At 28.2% G+C, this 19217-nt stretch overlaps 1 protein-coding gene across 1 annotated transcript; it reads right to left on the bottom strand.

Moving 5' to 3' along the window:
• Nucleotides 1–4823: 4823 nt before the first annotated feature.
• On the bottom strand, nt 4824–17005 carry LOC117174126 (upstream activation factor subunit spp27). Its single transcript, XM_033362910.1, has 5 exons — nt 16925–17005; nt 12636–12726; nt 9982–10286; nt 9638–9882; nt 4824–6394 (listed from the first exon to the last, which is right to left on the bottom strand). The coding sequence occupies exons 1-5, from the start codon at nt 16965–16967 to the stop codon at nt 6278–6280; spliced, it is 801 nt and encodes a 266-aa protein (XP_033218801.1). The 5' UTR covers nt 16968–17005; the 3' UTR covers nt 4824–6277.
• Between the last annotated feature and the right edge of the window lie 2212 nt (nt 17006–19217).

Here is a 19217-nt window from a genome sequence, read left to right as displayed (position 1 = left end):
AATGAATTTTTAATTCAAATTATAAATTTTATAACTAAAATTAGGAATTTCAATCTTTTTCAATCAAGAAAGAAAAGAACCAAAGAGTTGAATCTTCAAAAAAAAATTTGTTTTAAAGTGATGAAGTTTCAACAAAAAAAGATTAAATTTATATTAAAATAAAAGTTTTAAATGCAAAAATACGAATTTTCTACCATGAAGATTAATCTTCTAACAAATTGAAGAAAAAAACTTTCAGAGATGAATTTTCATCAAAGATTAATTTGCAACAGTAAGGATCACTTTTCTGCCCAAAATTTATTAAACATTAAATTTTATTTTAATAAAAAAATTTATTTTAATTTTAATTTAAAATTAAAAATCAACAAAAAATATGAAAATTCCCTTTTGTAATCTTCTTGCCTCTCTTCTTTTTATTTTCTTAATCTTATTTATCAAAAAGAAAAGCTGGAAAAGGGGTTAATCTTATTGAAAATTCATTTGCAGTATTCAGTTCGTATTTATTTTCCTCTTGGTAAGGATTTTAATTAGTAGATTTTGTAACTTCTGGAGTTTTAAGTTTTCTTTTTTTTTCTCTGCAATTAAAAAAAGTTCACTTTCTTTCATATCTTTTCAAATGAATAATCTTAAACAGATTTATTTTTAAAAGCTGGAAAAGGCAGTCCATCTTATGGAAAATTCCTTCAAGTAGTCAGCCCATATTTACTTTTTTATTTCTTGGCAATGATTTTGTATTTTAGATACTGTAACTTTTCAAATAATTCGAATAAAAAAATTATTTTTACTTTTTTTTTAAAAACAAGTATTTAAAATCTTGAAAACTTATTTTTGAAGATTTTTTTTTATTTCATAGTAATCTTGAAAATATTTATTTGAGATAATATCGAAAAAGGGTTAATCTTGAAGAAAATTGTTTATTTTTCTACTTTCATTTTATTTATTCAGGGTGGCCGTTTTAATCGACGAAATAAATTCCCGGTCATTTCCCGGTACGCAAAAATTTTGCACGGTCAATAAAATTAAAAAAATGGAACACTAAAGCTAAAAAAATTTCCACTTGAGGTAATAAAACTTTGCTGCAAATGAAAAAGTGGAACTGTTAAATTTTGAAAGTTTTTAATTAAAAAATGTATTTACATGCGTAATAATTTACGCGTATAAAATTCAAGGTACTAACATTTTTCAACATAAAAAAATATAAATCCACGTTGCCATTTTGAATGCTCTAAATTAAAAAATCAATCAATGAACTTTAAAATTTTCAAAATGATATAATTTTAAGGAGTTTTAAGCTAGAAACATTAAATATTGAAACATTTTAAATGAACACTTCTTAAATTAGAAATTCAATTATTTTCTTTTTAAATAGTTTAAGCATCCTTGGAAAGCTTCAACATTTTATTTCAAAATATTGAGAAATCTAGAAGTTGTTTTAAATTTAAAATTATGTTGGAAATGTTTTCAGAACTTCTAAATATCTCCCTACCGAAAGATATCTCTGAGTTTTCTTTAGCGAAATAGCTTGGCCCATTTGAGTCTATAAACAAAGTCGATTTGAAACAAAAGGACACTCAAGGACCCTTGAGTGTCGGCTACTCTATTGAGATAGCCTCTCTGCTTGTTATTTATGATCGTATTCTTATTTTAATTTCGGAAAGGATATTTTAAAGCCTGCAGACCATTTTAACGAGTTTCCTGGACCTTTAAAAATATTTACCCGACTGCCTACGGAGAATTTCTTTGAGATTCTTTGACCTAAAGAATTTTTAGTATATACTCAAAGATTCTTTTCGGTAGGGCTGTCAAAATTAATTGATTTTTTTTCTACAATTTTCAGAAAATCCTGCAAATTTTAGAAGTATAAATAACAATTGAACATTAATTATTTATAACGATTCCAGTCTTTCTATGTCAAACAATTCAGTTCAAGATTCTTTACTTTTAAATATTTGATTTCAATATACTTGTCTTAAATAAAAATTCAAATATTGCTTAATATTCAATAATTAATCTTTTTTTTAATTAAAAATTTCAAATTGAATGGGTTAAGAATTAAATATTTTGGACTGAAACAATATTTAAAATAAAATGCTTTAATTAAGAATATATTGTTATGAAGTTATTTTTAAGTTGAAAATAGTGTATAAACCTTCAGTCACACGTTCACATTTGCTTAATGACATAGAAACCGTTCAAGTTTTAACGTTAAAATCTGAAAATTCTTAACTTTTGAACTGATTTCAAATCGTTTTGTCAGATCAATAATAAATTTAAACAAATGTTTTTATTTATTAAATGTTTTTTATGGAAAATTCTCAACATCAAAGGATTTTATTATTTTAAGTCTTTAAGAAAGCCTTTAAAAATTCTAATCTGAAAAATAAAAATTTTAAAAGGAAAATTTGTAAAGTACAAAATTTTGAATTACGCATTGTAAGCTAAATAATAGCATAATTGAAAAACATAAAAATTAAACTAATTATTTAAAAACTGTTGAAAACGAACGTGGACAGATTTTTCTTCTACAAACTTGTAAAATTTCCAGTTAACCGGTCCAGCGGCCACCCTGTTATCCCTTGGTAGATTTTGTATTTTTAGGATATTTAACATTTTTTAATGCGAATTTAAAATTTTGAAAATTTCTTCTTTTATTCTGCATTTAAAAACTTTTCCTCTTTATTCAATTTCTTTTCAGACGAATAGCCTTAAAAATATTTATTTTGAAAAAATGTTACTCTTGAGGAAAAATCATTCAAAGCAGTCAGTTCAAAATAGCTGGAATGAAAATTCCTTTGCAGTATTCAGTCCTTATTTATTTTCGTAATTTTATTAAATTTTTTTTATTTATTGGTAAAGATTTTAATCACTAGATTTTTTTAATTTTAGAGTTTTTAAAGACTTCTTATATTTTCTTTTTTAAAAAAGTTCACTTTCATATCTTTTCAGATGAATAATCTTAAAAATATTAATTTTAAGAGCTGGAAATTTTTTTTTCATTCTTTGGCAACGATTTTTTTTATACGAATCAAAAATTTTGAAAACCTATTGTTAAAAATTTCTTCTTTTAAAAAGTTTTCAGATGAATAATTTAAAAACAATTTATTTAAAAAAAAAACGTGAAAACGGTTAATCCTACAAAGTAGTAAATTCATATTTACTTTCTAACTTTATTATTTTTTTTTAATGAAAATATTTGTTTTGAAATATGAAAGTGTAATCTTACGGAAAATGTCTTACTTTTCTAATTTTATTTTATGTATTTCTTGTAAAAAATTTCGTATTTTAGATTCTATAACTTTTACAACTTATTTTTGAACGTAATTTTTTTTTTTTCGAACAAAAGTTTTCTTTTTATTTTAAACCTATCCAGATTCATTTTCAGAAAATATACATTTTTTTCTCATGTAAAGGGGGAACCCTAAAAACAACAAACTTTCAAATGTTCAATTTGAACGATAAATTTTAACAAAAAGACTAATTTAAGCAAATAAAATATGACTTCAAAAAAGAAAAAAAATGTATAATTTTTTGCCGAGAGCATACTTTTAAATCAGGGGTCTCCAAAGGCTTGACGCTAAAATTGAGAATTATGAAATAAAACATTAAATGCTAGTTTTCATTACTTCAATATTGTTAAATAAAATATTCAAGGCAATTGTAATTTTTTACTCACAATTTAAATTCGATAAAAATGGTTTTTGTTTGTAAATAATTCAAAATTTAATTTTCAAATTAAATTAAAAAGTAGCAAGAAATTCAACAGTTTCTATTACTTAATATTAAAAGTACAATCAATTTTTAAATCCATGATAACAAATTTTTCAATAATAAAAGTTTAAAAAATTGTTAAATGGACTTTTTAAATTTTGAACGCCTTGAATTTATTTTTGACCACTTTTTTAAAATTATTTAGTATTATTAATGTTGAAAACATTTATTTGTAAACAATCGTCGGCAATTGCTCTGTCCAGTTATACCAGAAAAAAAGGTTTCTCTGATCCTTCTAAATGATTCAATTGTTTAAAATACGAATTTGAAATTTTGAGTCAGTTCATAGTTAGTTATCGTATTTCTTGTCAAAGATTTTGTATTTTAAATTCTGTAACTTTTAAACTTCCTAAATGATTCCATTTTTTTTTAATGTAAATAAAAGTTTGAAACTTATTTTTTCAGATTTTCAGTTTAATCTTGAAAACATTTACTTAATAAAAGCTTGAAAAAGGGGTTAATCCCTTTGAAATGTCCTTTGTAGTATAGATCTCTGTTCCAATGAAGAATCTTAAAAATATCAGTTATAAAAGAGCTCGGAAAGGGGTTCACCTTACGGAAAATTACTTCGAAGTAGCCAGTCTATATTTACTTTTCTAATTTTTTTCATTCTTTGGCAACGATTTTGCAATCTGGAACTAAACGATTAAATTTTTTTAAATACGAAACTAAAATTTGTAAAACCTATTGTCAAAGATTTCTTCTTCTAAAAAATGTTCAGATCAATAATTTCAAAATAATTGATTACTTTATTATTTATATTTACTTTCCAACTTTATGTAAAGGGGAAACCCTAAAAGCAACCAATTTTCAAAAAAAAAGTGAAATTCTCAATATGAATGAAAAAATTTTAAAAACAAAAAAGACGAAGTCCAGCAAATAAAATATGATTTTTCAAAAAGGAAGAATTTTAACCAAGTAGTAAAATTGCTGGCCAAGAGCATACTCATCAACCAAAAACCTCACGCTTCTACCCAAAAAGATGACGCCCATATTGTAAATTAAAATCTAGAGGTGGGGAAATTTAAGGCATGAATAAGCGCACTTAAAAAAAATGAAAGCAACTTTTTTTAATCAGACACAAAAAAAATCAAGTACACTCGTGGAACAATTATCCAGGTTTGTATTTATATAATGCATTATTCTGTCATATAGAAAACATAGACATGTTTATTACTAAAAAGTGGCTATTTCTCCCGTCATATGGATTCTTAGTCGAAAAAAATTCACATATAAAATTATATTCAATTAAAATCAAAGCAAATAACTGCATCAATGACTCGCCCAAGTGTTTTTACGAAACACAATTGCTTCCGGCAATTAATTTTCTGTCTCATTTTTATTTATTTTTTTTTCTGTAGAAACATTAATCTCTCTCAACCTATAACCCTTCATCGAAAGATTTCTCACGTTTCCGACTCAACACTCATTCGAAATATTCGAAATAAGCTTCAAATATAAAATAGAAGCGATATTAAAATTAGAATCTAGCTTGACAAAGGGTTAAAGGACCTGAGCCACACTTGGAATTTCGTCACTGCTTTTTGATTCATGCAAGTGACAATTATCGTAATTTAGGCCAGCTATAGTGAAATTTATATCCCCAAAAACACACTTCGAAATGCGGACCGATTCGCATCTCGTGACTCGCTTTTATCGAAAAAAAAAAAAAATTACACCAGCACTAAGCCTTAATTAGGTAAATTTTTACACCGAAAAAAAAACCCTACTTCACGACAATAATTATTAATTACATGTTAATACAATTAAACCTCGCTTAGTCGTAATTTCAGTGTGCCACTGTATAACTATTATACAAAAGAGATACGGGATTGTTTCTTTTCCTTCTTCATGCGTGTGTGTATGTATGTATATGTGTTTTAACATGCTTCCGCTTTCCCTATCATTTTTCTCGAAACTTGTCTTTCATATATACGTTAAGTGTACTCCTTTGTCTGGAAACTTTTATAAAAATAATCAAAGTTTTTTTTTCTTAAAAAAAAAAAACCTTGCTCAAAGTCGGATCTTAAAAAGTGTGTCGAATTCAGTCTCAAACTCGAAACAAAAAACTTATTTGTACAGAATGTTCAACGTTACCGATAAACGTTTAATAAAGAAGGTGATGGAAATTTCCCAAATCCGGAAAACGCTTCGGATTTGGATGATTTCAAAGAAAGGAAACAACTGGCTGAAGTTTGTAAAAAGACCAGAATGATTAAAAAAAAAAAAAAAAAAAGTCGGTCGGAATATGACAACACAAAACCTACTGACTATTGGCCAACGCAGGTCCGTTTCTTTTGTCGGCGCGACTTGTTTTTTTTTTCTTTGCAATCGGAAAATCCCAATTGCAATCGCAATCGCGCAAAACGGATTTTCGTCGAAACTTGCAAGAGGTGTAGTAGATGTGTTAGTGGATTTTAACCGCGAGATGGTATAGTGCAGATGGTCTTGCAGAGCGGAAAATAAAGCGTAGCAACGTACAACTTGTGGGTGACTGAAGTTCAACTACTTAGTCGACAAAGTGATTTTTGAGGTATTTCATCATACCGAAAGTCCTGAAGCGCTTGACGCCGATAACCTTCATCAGCTCATCGTCGCAGATGGCAAACTGCTTATTCTTCGGGTCCTGAAAAAAATTTAATTAAAAAAAAGTCAGTTGAGTGGCAGAATTACAATTCTTAATTACAAAATATATTTGGAAATTGAAAAAATCAATAATCCATTATGACCTCACAAAAAAATATCAGTTGGAAGGGGCTCGGTTCTGTAATTTGAACCTGGAGGACCTTTTTTCTGGTACAACTTAACGGAACTTGTAATTAAGTGATTGGGTTTAAAGTATCAAAATTTTTTAACTAAATGCGAATAGTTGTTGCTAAATTAATTTTCGCAACAGTAATAATGCAAATCTTGTATTAAGTTTTATCATGACAAATTCAAAGCTAATGAAACAGTTCAAAGTGGAATTATTAAAAAATGTAACTTTTAAATAAAAATAATTTTCAATTCGAGGCGATTTGAGTTTTGAAAATACCGATTGTAAACTTATCAATTTCTTTATCAGAAATAAATAATCCCATATAAATTGAAAGCATTAGAATTTTAATATTTTGCTTTTTAATTGAAGAATCTCTAAATATAATTATTTCGGATTAAAATTTCGAAAATAAGAAAATTTCAAATCGTCAAAAACAGAAAAATTTGTAAATTAGAACTATGAAAATTGTATCATTAAAGATTCAAAGTTAATAATTATTGCGTCCAAAATTAAATTATTCGAAAATTTTAAATTATAAACAAAAATAGTTTTCAGTCAACTAAATTGAATGTTTTAAAGTCAAAGCTGCTGAAATCACGGAATTTAAAATTGTTATTATGATGAAATTTATTTACAAAAAATAGCATGAAAAATGAATAAAGTAAAATTTGTACTTAAATCACATCAATTGTTCAAATTATTTAGTAGAAAATGTATGTAATTTGTTAAAAATTCGCTTCTTTTGATAGAAATTTATCTTAGTTGAAAATGCAACTATTTGGATAAAAGTTCACATTTTGTTGAAAATTGTACTTTCTTTATTTGAAAATAGTGTATTTCGTGTATTTTTTTTTTTTTTGAAAAAGTAGAAAAATAATGTCATTGTTTCAAAAAAGTTTTTGTCTTCAAAAATTGCAGTTTAAAAAAAATGTTTCAGTAAATACATTAATTTTGAAGTGAAATTTTAAGAAAATTAATTTCTACCAAAAAGACGAATTCCTAACTAAAAAAAGATTAATTATCCACTTAAAATTGAATAGTAAAAATTTGTATAGTAATTAATTTGAATAGTAAATTTCGACTAAAGAGATAAAAAATTAAATTTAACAGTTGATTTTCAAATCAGAAAGAATGATGGAATATTCAATCGAAATAGTTATTTAGATTGTTACCTTAATAAAAAAAATCAAACACAAAAAACGAATTTTAACTTTTAACCAAGCAAGTACATTTTCCTTAAAAAAAAAAAGGATTAATTCTGAACGAAAAAAGTGTAGATAGTTCAAACAAAATGAATTTCATTTTTAATAATTTTTTTTACCTAAATGGAGAAATTTAAGAGTGGCCCAAATTTTATTTTTGAAAAATCCGCTGCTTTAATTATACCTAATTTCTAAACAAACGTATATATTTTAATATAAAATTATCACTGTTTTAGGTCGGAATTATATAATTCTTACAATGAAATCCTCAGAAATTAAAAAAGACAAAAATTTTGATCAGTTATTCCTAATTTCTAAGAATTTGAATTTTGAATAATTTCCTGTGCTAACCAAAAATTATAGTTTTGGCCAAAAATACACTAAATTATAATGAATTTTATAATTTCATTTCCAAAAATTTTCCTGTTTCAAGTCTTATGGACGTTAAAGAGGAATTTACATTTTGATTTATTCAGAATTTCATTTCTTAAATTTCAATTAATTTTTTTACTCAGATTGAAAAATCATTATAATTTATATTTTCAGTTGATGAACCAACAATTTAATTTATCCAAATTTTTGATCACAAACGATTCTGATTTTTTAAAAGTCTAAAATAGCATTTTTTATGTAAAGATTTCGGGAATAAATTTAATTGAGACCGTAGAAATTTAGAATTTTAAAAAGGATAAGATAAATTTTTAAACTAAATTAGTTGTATTTTCCACACAAAAAAAAACTATTTTCAAAAAATACATTCACCGAAGTAATAAAGGCGAGTTAAAAATCTATTATTTTGTAACCAAACGTTATAGTGTCAACTAAAATTTTGATATCTCAACCAAACTAATAAATATATAACTAAAATTGTGAATCTTCTACTAAATAATTAAATTTTAAACTAAAAAAGGTCAAGCTTCAACCAAAAATGGGATAGAAGATTAATTTTTACCAAAGAAGACAAGTTTTATTGAAAATAAATGAATTTTAAATTACAAGGGTATATGGTCAAACAATTCAATATGCAGTTAAATGTTCAGCTACAAAATTAGTTACAAAATTAATTTTTAACTAAAGCGACGAATTTTCAGCTAAAATGATGAATTTTCAACTAGAATTATCACATTTTCTGCAAAAAGATTAATTTTGAACAAAAGGGTTCAAAATTTCAACTAAAAAATATAATTGATCACCTAAACATTGAATAGTTATATTTTCAGTAAAAAAGAATAGTTTGAAGTTTAAACTGGAATAGTTAAATTTTCAGCCAAAGATTGATTTCTAACAAAAAAATAAAAGTTTTCAACTAAAAATTAAGGAGTTATATTTAGGGTAAAAAAAAAGTTTTTTAAAAGAAAAGAAAACAATTTTTCAAGAAAATAGCTCATTTTTCAATAAAGGAGATGAATTTTTAATTAAAATATTAATCTTTAACTAGAATCATCACATTTCCTGCAAAAAGAATAATTTCGAACAAAATATTTTAAATTTTCAACTGAAAAACATGATATATCAACTAAACATTGAATAGTTATATTTTCAGTAAAAATTAGTTTTCAACAACAAAAAACAACAAATTTTAAACTAGTTGAAAATAAAAGTTTTAACTTGTAACTGGAATAGTTAAATTTCCATGCAAAGAAAAAACGAATTTTCAACTGCTATTTTGGGAAAATTGCTGAAGTTGCAACTGGAATAATTAAATTATCAGACAAAGAAAGTTCAACAAAATGGCTCATTTTTCAACTAAGGAGATGAATGTTCATTTCGGTACAAATAATATATCCTTTGATATTTAAACAAAAAAAGATACACACTTATATTAATAAAAAACCAACAGAATTGAGTAAAAAAAAAACGACTTTTGAATTAAAACCGATCAATTTTTAACTAAAAACAGAATACTCACGTAGAGATTTCTCTCCTTGATGATGCTCCAGACTTTCTTGACAACCTCATGTCTGGCCATTTCTTCGGCGCCGACAATGGCAGCCAATTCTGGGGATAGCGTGATGGGACGTGTGTATCCACCACCACCCTTGCCCTTAGCGCCACCCTTTTTCGCACCACCACCCGATTTCTTATTCTTTCCCCAATCCTCGTCACTGTCGCTATCGCTGCCCTTCTTCTTGCCCTTACCCTTGGCCGCCTTTCCTGCAACAAAAATATTTAAAAAATAAAAAAATAAAACAAAAAAAAATTTCGAAAATGAAATTTCCGCATCCTGGGAGAAAAATGGAGACAAATATTTACCCTTTTTGGGAGTTGGTTTTCCCTTCTTGGGACTGTACTCCTCGTCGCTGGCGTCTTCATCACTCGCACTTTCTTCGTCGTCGGATGAGGCCTTCTTGCTGCGTTTGCTGGCTGGCGCTGCTGCTTTCTTGGGAGGTCCTCGTTTCGCGGGTTTCTTCTCCTCCTCTTCCTCTTCTTCGGAAGCTTCTTCCTCCTCCTCCTCTTCGCCATCCTCAGACTCTTCACTGGCAGCCTTCTTCTTTTTCTTTCCTCCGTCTTGTTTCTCTTGCAGACACTCCATTACGAGATCGTCCACTTCCTTTTTCCTGTTCAACAATTTACATTTCATTAAGCTTACTTTTTTTTACACGTAATTTGGGAAATATAATATAAATTTGATGCCTTGGTTTAATTACTGGCGCAGAGTCAATTTTAGATATTATAATTTGTAAATAATTTTGTTTTTTTGCAGTATCTGTTCATTATTTGAGAATAATTACAAACAAATATTTTTAATCTCGTATTATGACACAGTTTAATTATAATAAAATTACATTACATTTTTATACTGGATTTTTGCAGTAATTTCGAATCTACATTTAAAATGTTTGGAAATCCTTTTTATTCTTATTTTATAGAAATCTTGTATTCTTTTGAAACCTTGCAGAATAAATTATTCCTGAAACTTTGATAAATATTTCAGAATAAAAAAAAAATCCTGAAAATAATCCAGAATTTTCTCGACATTTTAAAATATCTTTCCGAAATCTTTAAAATCAAAAAGTTACATTGTTTTTAATGGTTTGAAACATTTACAAATTTTTGAAATTACGTGTTAATCTTCTCAAAACTTCAAAATATTCCAGTATTTTTGAACATTTTCAATGTATTAAGCATTAATCCCAATTTTTTAATTTCTAGATAATTAGAAAAATCTCTTGGATTCTTTTTTGTTGTTGAAATTGTCCATTAGAATAAACTAAAAAACAAAAAATACTTAGAAATTTTGACAGAAATCTTTAGATTTTTTTTTTCAGTTTCAATATAACCAAAAATGAGGAATTAAAAATAATACGAACTTTTCTTGAAATTTTTATAAATATTTCAAAATAAAAAAGCGGTTCAAAATATAGCCCAGTATTTTTTTTTAACATTTCCAAAATTTAAATTATATTTTATAAATGATTTTGAATTTTAAAAAACTGAAGTGCAATGTTTATGAAATTAATTTCCAAAATTTGAAACGTGATTCGACCTTCTTTTAATTCTTAAAAATTTTGCATAATTTTAGAAACTATTCTTGATTTTTGTTCAGTTTCAATGGAAAAAAGAGTAAAAAATAGTTTAATTTCCAATAAAATATTTAAATTAAAAAAAAAAAAAAAAAAAAAAATGAATTTTCAACAAATTATTTTAATTCAACCAGAAAATACGAATTAAAAATATTACAAAACTTTTCAATTATTCTAAAAATTTTGATAAATATTTGAAAATTAAAAAATAGCCTCAAAATATTCTAGAATTATGTCGACATTTTTAAAAATCTATCCGAAATCTTCAAAATCCACCTTGTTTTTAATTTTTTCAAACAATTTTCAAATTTTTAATTATGTATTAATTTTCTCAAAAGCTCTAGATTTTTAAATAATTTTTTATACGATGGTGAATTTAAGAAATACATAAATAGGAAAATTTCCTCGAAAACTTCTTGATCCTTTTTTTTTAATGTTCCATTAAAATAAACTTTTCAACTAAATTTTTTTTTTATTTCTCAGATATCTTGAGAAATTGGTTTTTAACTTCAAAACTTTTAAAAATTAAAATTCTCAAAAACTTTGAATTTTATTCAAGGGAGAAATTTATATTCCCGTCTCAAAACAGATGTATGAAATTCAAATACTATCGGTTTATATAAAAATGTAAACCTGAAACGAGATGGAATTTTAATTCAAGGTGAAGTTCAGGTCAAATTTTAAAGTTTCAAAATTGAAAAAAAAAAACAACTAAGTTTATCGTTTTTTTTTTGTCGGAGGGGGAACGAGGTGAATACTTATGTATTTTCAGTTCCACACAGAGTCCCTCTCGTTGATCTTGGACACAGTATTACTCACACCTGCATTATTTTAAAGCAAATGCGCAAGTATCGCATCCATACGTTTCAAAAGCATGACTACATTATGGAAAATATATTTCAAAATAGATACACGTGGAAAATTATTATCTGGTTGAACGACACATTCAAGGCTATTGTTAACAAAACTGTTGAATCTTCAAAGAAAATCGGTTGCATTGAAAGCCAAGATGAAAGTTTTACCGGAAAAGACGGAATTTCTACAAACTAATTCAATTTTTCCACTCAAAAATATAAATATCAAACAAAAACGTTAATTTAAAAACAGCACGTTTAAACTTTTAAAGAAATAAACGAATTTTCTACCAAAAGATGAATTTTCAATTAAACAAATTTTTCATAAAATAGTTTAGAATTTTTAATAAATCATTTTCGACGTAACAATTAAGAGTTTTCACTAAAGACAAATTTTTAACAAAACATGCAATTTTATCTTAAAACCGTATTTTGAAACAAATTTTTTTGTTAAATTCAGTCAATTCTTTTGTATTAAACTTAAGTAATTATAATATTATTAGTTTAAAAGTTAGAATATCGTGTTTACCTTTCTGAAAGGTCAACGTCCAGTTTCTCTTCAATTTGTTGCCTCACTTTTTTGGCTGACATAGTTGTGAGGTCCGCATCCTTAAGAATAGCTGCAAAAGACGGAATAGGTAAATATAGCAACAATAGGAGCCGTAAGAGGGGTTTCTTTTAGTTTTTAAAACTAAAAAACGTGTTTAAAAAAAAAATTAAAACAAAGAAAATACAAACAGAATGTCATTTTTAGGATAAAATCGCTTCATGAAGGCAAATTTTGTTAGTTTTCCAATCACAAGATAACAGCTGGAATTTAAAAAAAAAACTAAAAACTAAATTGTTACAATTTTAAATAATAATAAAAATAAAACTCACACAATTGCTTTAGAAATGATCTTAAAATTATTTTAAGCTGTTACTTTCAATATTGAACAACTTGCACTCTTCTAAAATACTAGACAAATTTTTAAATTTAAGAACAAAATTTAAACTTTGAAGACTAAATAAATGAAAAAAAAAATTAATTTAAATTTTGCAGATTCTAAGTTCGAACAAAAAACCCTTGATTGTAATTTTTTTAAACAAAATTAGAAATTAATTCCCTATACACGCAAATTTTTAAACAGAATTTAAATTCTGGACCATTATAACTTACTATCAATTTTGAATAATTTGCATTTTTTTTAAATATCACTCATAAAATTCGAATTATACGAATTAAATTTCAATTATAAAAACTAATTTCAAACCAAAAATGTAAAGAAAATGTTTGATCGTTGCTCCTTGTAGAACAAACACACAAATAATTAATTCATAAACGCAAAAGTAGTTATTCTATAAACATGCTTTTAGTTTAAGCTTAAAAAATGTACATAACTTTAAAATACGCGACAAATACAATTTGAAGTTTTAAAAAAACGTAATAAAAGGTTCTAAGATTGTATTGTCAAATAAAAAATATGCTTCTTGTATATCTTTTGAATTGTGCAACTGATTTACTAAATAAAATCATAATAAATAACAAATAGGTGATTTCAAAGGTTTAATTTAAATCACCCGCGATTTGAATTTCAGTACCAAAACCCATTTTGAGGTTAACAAAATTATGATAATTAAAATGTGATTTTAAAGCGTAATTATCAGCCTCAAACTCTGACTCAATTTAAGAATAAAAAGATCTAAGCTTTACACTCTGTAAATTTGAAGTCGACTCCCTGCACTGCAGGAGTTTAAATTGGAAATTTTGCATTCGACTCTCCAAATCAATTAGCGGTTGGCAGAACTGACAGCGCCATTGTTTTGCATTGTTGTTTCTCCTTTCTTGAAATCCAAACGGTCGCGCGTCGGGCTCAAATATTTGAAGCCAGAAAAGGAGAAATATCGCCTGGCGACCGCAAATTCACATGAATTCGGGTGTCTAAACGGTTGCCGATTAAAAATTACGCGAAAAAAAATTAAAGTGAGATATCAAGAAATGTCATTTTCCTCATTCGGGTTAAGAGGTTAGTTTTCTTCCGCCCGGCTTGTTTGTGAGCTTTCGAATTTTTTTTCGTACGATACAAATTCCGTACCATTTCAGCTTTTCAACTGAAACTTAGCGACTTACAGTAATCCGTGTAAACTGTCAACTTTTTCGCGGCTAAAAATCTTCCGACATAAATTTTCTTAGCGTCCTCCTGAAAGCTCGAAACTTCTTTTCGGGCGGGAAAAAGCCGTTAAAATTCAGAACACTTCTCGGTCGAATTTCGCTACTTTTTGAGAAATAAGCCGTGATTTTATGATCTGAGAGTTTTTCAAGTACGAGTTTTAGGGAATTATAGATTAATTTCCCGAAAGATTAATGAGAATTTGGAAATGTGTTGATCTACAGAAAACGAAAAATCCATTCTTGGAAATTCGCGGAGACATTATTGAATTTCATTACTGTTATCATAATTAAATTTCGGTTCGTGTGTGTGAATAAAGAAATTGTTAAGTGTGGCCATTTGGAGGATCAAGACCTTCGAGATTCTCACGCAATCGTGAAGCCAGAATACAGGTAATTGTTTTATTTTTTTCAGACATTCACTAATTTGTCAACTGAGTTTTTTTTCGAAATTTAATTAGGAAAGTACTTGGTGACTGCAAAACAAAAAATTTATAGATATTTTTTCGAGCAATTGATACTTCGAAAAAAAAAACCTTCAGGTGCAATGATTGACCCACCCCCTAACCCACAATTGGAATTTATATCTTATGGACAATAAATTAATTCTGTTCGAACGTTTTAGAAATGGGTTTAAAATAGATTTCATAGAAACAATTTTTGGTGTGTGATCGTTAATTATTTAGATGTACAAATAAATCGTAAATTAATAAATAAATATATTGGGTAGTTGTGCCAAAAGGCAGAGTTCTAGAAAAATAATTTTTTCCTGATTTTAATAATCCGTGAACTTTCTTAAAAATCAAAATTTTTTAAACAAAAATATTCCAAGATTATTTACTTTTTGTGTAAAAAATATGATCTCTGAAAAAATAGTCAATGATGTTAGGAATAAAAACAATATTATTGTCCTGACATTTCAAATAAAAAAAAACGATTATTTTTAATTAAAAAAACTGGAAAATAATTTATTTTATTAAGAGATGGTTGTCTTTCAAAACGGAAAACAGGATAGTTTCAGGGAATGTTTTCCCCTGTCTTTTTCTCTCACAATACGTGATTATAACATTTTAATTCTTATACATATAAAGAATAGAAAACTTTTCCCAGGCATGATTTTAATTCTAAAAGTTTCAAATTTAAAAGCTAATTCTGTGAAAAGTTCATTTAAAAAATGAAAATTTTTATCATTTCCACAAATTCGTAGCTAAACACAGCATTTAATTTAAACAATTTTTTACTTTTCAATTTTGCAATAGATTTTTTTTTTTAATTTCAGTTTTTGAAAACTTGATTACAACTTTTTCTCTTTTTTGATGAACATCCCAAGCCAAAATCATGCCTGAAAAAATCAATTTTTTTTAATAGCATAAATTTTTTTCCCGACACCTACTATTGATTTAAAAATCACAGAAAGTAACTAGATTCTAACTGCAGTAACTCTAAAAATTGAAATTATCACCTCAGAAACGTTTAAAATGCATTTTTATAATTATAAATACAGTTGTTGAAAATTTATTTTCTCAAATTTACACAAATATTATCTAATAATTAAAAAAATATATATGTAGCAATTAAAAAAAAAAAAAAAATGCTGGAAGAAATAGGATTCCAGAATCCCTAATTTCGATGCAGGAGCGAAAATTCGTTCCAGTGCGCATTTAACTGGTCTTAGGGGCTAATCGGAGTGAGCGCGGCGGGAACTTGGAAGCGGTATCGAGCCGCAGATGGCTGCCCGCGTTTGTAGTCAATAGTCAACAATCGACCCGCTTCTTAATCAAAAATGTCTGAAAGTAAATCGAGATGCGGCAAAGTGCGCATCGCATCGCCATCTCCAAACCTGCATTTTCAACATCGCTTGGCCCCGTCAACGATATGCGTCTCCTCCATTCTATTCAAAACCATATCCACCCGCCGGGAATCCGCTTGGAACGCTATGTTAACATTCAACTTGAATTATCTCTGAAAATACGTCTCCCGGCATCCGACAATCATCATAAAACACTCCAAAGACGCTATCCAATCGTTTAATGGCCACACTAACAAAGGCACACTCCATATCGGTGGGAAAAGTCATAAAACCGGCAAATAACCCCTTCCTACTCGCAGCCGAAATCTTCCTTGAAAAACGTTCCCCTCCACTCAGTGAAAATAGAAAAAACAAAATTCTTAAAATAAAATGAAAAAATCCAAAGGTTTTATTTTTAACAATATTTACTTTGGCGATTAATGTTGGGATGAAATTCAAAGACAATCTAGGCGTTTGTTGTGCGCCACTACTGCCAGACGCGTCATGAAGAGCGACAAGGACGCCCTGAGAAAGTCCATTTTTGCCGAAAAGCAGGAAAAAACACGCCAAGGCTCCAGAATGGGAAAATATTTATAAAAAAATCCCCTGATCGGTGCAGCATTTGCTTTGAATATTAAATGCACAAATTTCGAGCTCTATAGGTGGAATACGCGAGCAGAATATTGGTACAATGGCCGGCGTCCACGCCACTCAGTACACAGGGGCTTTTTAGAGTACGATTCACAAGAGTAAAGTGCCAGTTTTTCTTCTATTTTTCACTCGCGGATTGTGGAAAAAAATATGTATTGTTGAATTACAAACCTAGTTTACCGATTTTTGAGGGACGGAGTAACGTATATCGAAGGATTTTTGAACTTACCGGTGATTTCTTTACGAAGATCGTCCTTGGAAAGATCGGCCATGGTGATGTTTCTTGTTGTACGTTCTAATGCCAACTGAGCCGATTCTCGAGGCAGAACCGACTCCCGTAGCGTCCGTCGGTACAGTCCCGCCCAGTAGTTCCTCAACTCGCAATGGTTTTAAATCTTTTCTAAAATGTATAACTTTTTACCTGCTTCATATAAACGAATAAGATATACACGGAATCGTGTCAGTTTTTTATAATCTACAATTTTCTCATGACGCCCCACGAGTAATATTGCGATCCGAGGCTTCTCCTGGGAATTTCCTGGGTTTCTTCCAGCGAACATTTTGAGGGTGAATGTACGCCAAGCGGCGCTCGTGGATGCCGGCGGCGTACAGTATGGAACCATTATTGTTCGTAGGTTTTTCGATAAATTAACTTTCAAAAAGGCATATCATTTTTTCTGTTGCTCGAAAAGCGATGTTGTATACACCGAATCGAGCTAACTTTTTTTTCTCTACAAATTTCTCATGACGCCCCACGCATAATTATGTGACTTATTGTCTCGAGATGACAGTTGCTCTGATTATCAATAGAGTTTTATTGGTATCGAGTGTACTTTAAACCAATACTGCCTCACACACGTTCAGCCTCATGACCGATTTCGCGCTTTTCGCGATTGTTGAAAAATTAATTAGTTATCTGTTGATGCAACTCGAGAAAACAATCTAAAAATATGACATTTTGTCATTTCATTCCTTTGTTAGATTTGTCTTTTCATCATCTTTCTTTGTAGGGATGTTAGCAAAAAAATCTTGTTATTAGAAATTTACAATTTCGTAATTAATCTGCTTCCAAAATAAATTTTGAGGCCGGTTTCCCAGTTTGGTGATTCTGAAAGAAGCTGAAGATTGAAAAAAAATGTTGGGATTATATTTCGTTTTTGGAATTTTAGGTCACTATCTTATTGAGGGAAATTTCATTGAGAAAAAGGTTTTATTTTGCCTTGGCGTAGCGATCAGTTGGTTTCTACGGCGCGTCAGTGGTACAGTCCGCGTAAAAAGTGAATCTGAGACTCATGAAAACAATGTTTCGGGAAAAAAGATAACTTTGGAAGGGTTGATTTTCGAGTGATACAATGCACAAAAAATCGTATCAGTTTTTTTTCCGCTACATCTTTCTGAGGACGCCCCATGCACAATTTTACGATTTGGGGCCTCATATTTGGGAATCTTGGAATGTGAATGAATGTTACTTTTGGCATTTATTGTACTATATCTAGATAGCCTCATATGCATAAGAATATCTCGATAAAGTAGTGCATGCCTTTGCTTCTGAAAGGAGCTGGAAATAGTTTTTAAAATTTTCCTACATTATTGCATAGGTTATTTTCCTTTATTTGGCCCTTTTTATGATGTTTACATTCGACACGTATAAATGTTATGCCGCCACGGGTGTTTGAACGAATCAACATGGCGCTTGCATTTCTTGAACACTCGCTTGCCTTTTCAGTTTATTACGCGACATAAGTTTAAATGAAAGGGTTAGGGAGAAATTATTTTTCATTTGATTTTTGCTTTCTTTGCGATTGTGATGACTTTGTATCATTAATAGGGGAAAATCTAAGGGGGGAAAATCAATAAGATGTGTCGTGTTTTCAAAAAAGTTAGATCTCCTCCGAACGTTGATCATTTCCGGTTCCAGCGATGAAAGTGAAGAATGTTGTTTACTTTCTTGCTGAAAAATATTTAAAATGTATTCAATTCTTTTGGGTAAATTGTATTACTGAGTTTTTTTCACTAGAGCTATAACAGCAGAAATTTTTCTTTGTTTGAGTTTCATTGACAAAATAATAAAAATGATAGTTGCTGATTTGTTTTAAAATATTGATATTCTCGTCGCAATGGTACTAGCAGGGCTATCTGGTGGGTTGCGGGTGAACTATAAAATAGGAATCTGTCGGTTAGGTTGAGGTCTATCAATTTTATTGTTATTAAATTTTGAAAAAACATTATTTTTAAATTTATTTTAATTGTAATATAGTGCCTGCATTATAAAAGTACAGTTTAAAGTATTTCCTTATCTTTTTAAGTAAATTTTATTATAAATTAAATACTATATAGTATATACCCAGAAAACTAAACAACGTCGTCTTATAAACAATTATTAGAGATATGGCTAATTAAATTAAACAATAAATGTATATATCATTTTACGCATTTAATATGATTTCATATCAGAAATCATGATTCGGGCGCTGCACGTGCGATAATTGTTAACAATTATATTTACAATTATAAATATTATA

The sequence above is a fragment of the Belonocnema kinseyi genome, chromosome 6 (genome assembly GCF_010883055.1).
Source record: "Belonocnema kinseyi isolate 2016_QV_RU_SX_M_011 chromosome 6, B_treatae_v1, whole genome shotgun sequence".
NCBI lineage: Eukaryota > Metazoa > Arthropoda > Insecta > Hymenoptera > Cynipidae > Belonocnema > Belonocnema kinseyi.
This window is presented reverse-complemented; position numbering and strand designations above follow the sequence as displayed.

Excerpts from the sequence above, each read along its gene's own strand:
- LOC117174126 (XM_033362910.1), bottom strand. The coding sequence starts at position 16,967 with ATGGCCGATCTTTCCAAGGACGATCTTCGTAAAGAAATCACCG. Across the intron at positions 12,727-16,924 it reads TCTTCGTAAAGAAATCACCG|CTATTCTTAAGGATGCGGAC; the intron begins GTAAGTTCAAAA and ends CGTCTTTTGCAG. Across the intron at positions 10,287-12,635 it reads GACGTTGACCTTTCAGAAAG|GAAAAAGGAAGTGGACGATC; the intron begins GTAAACACGATA and ends ATTGTTGAACAG.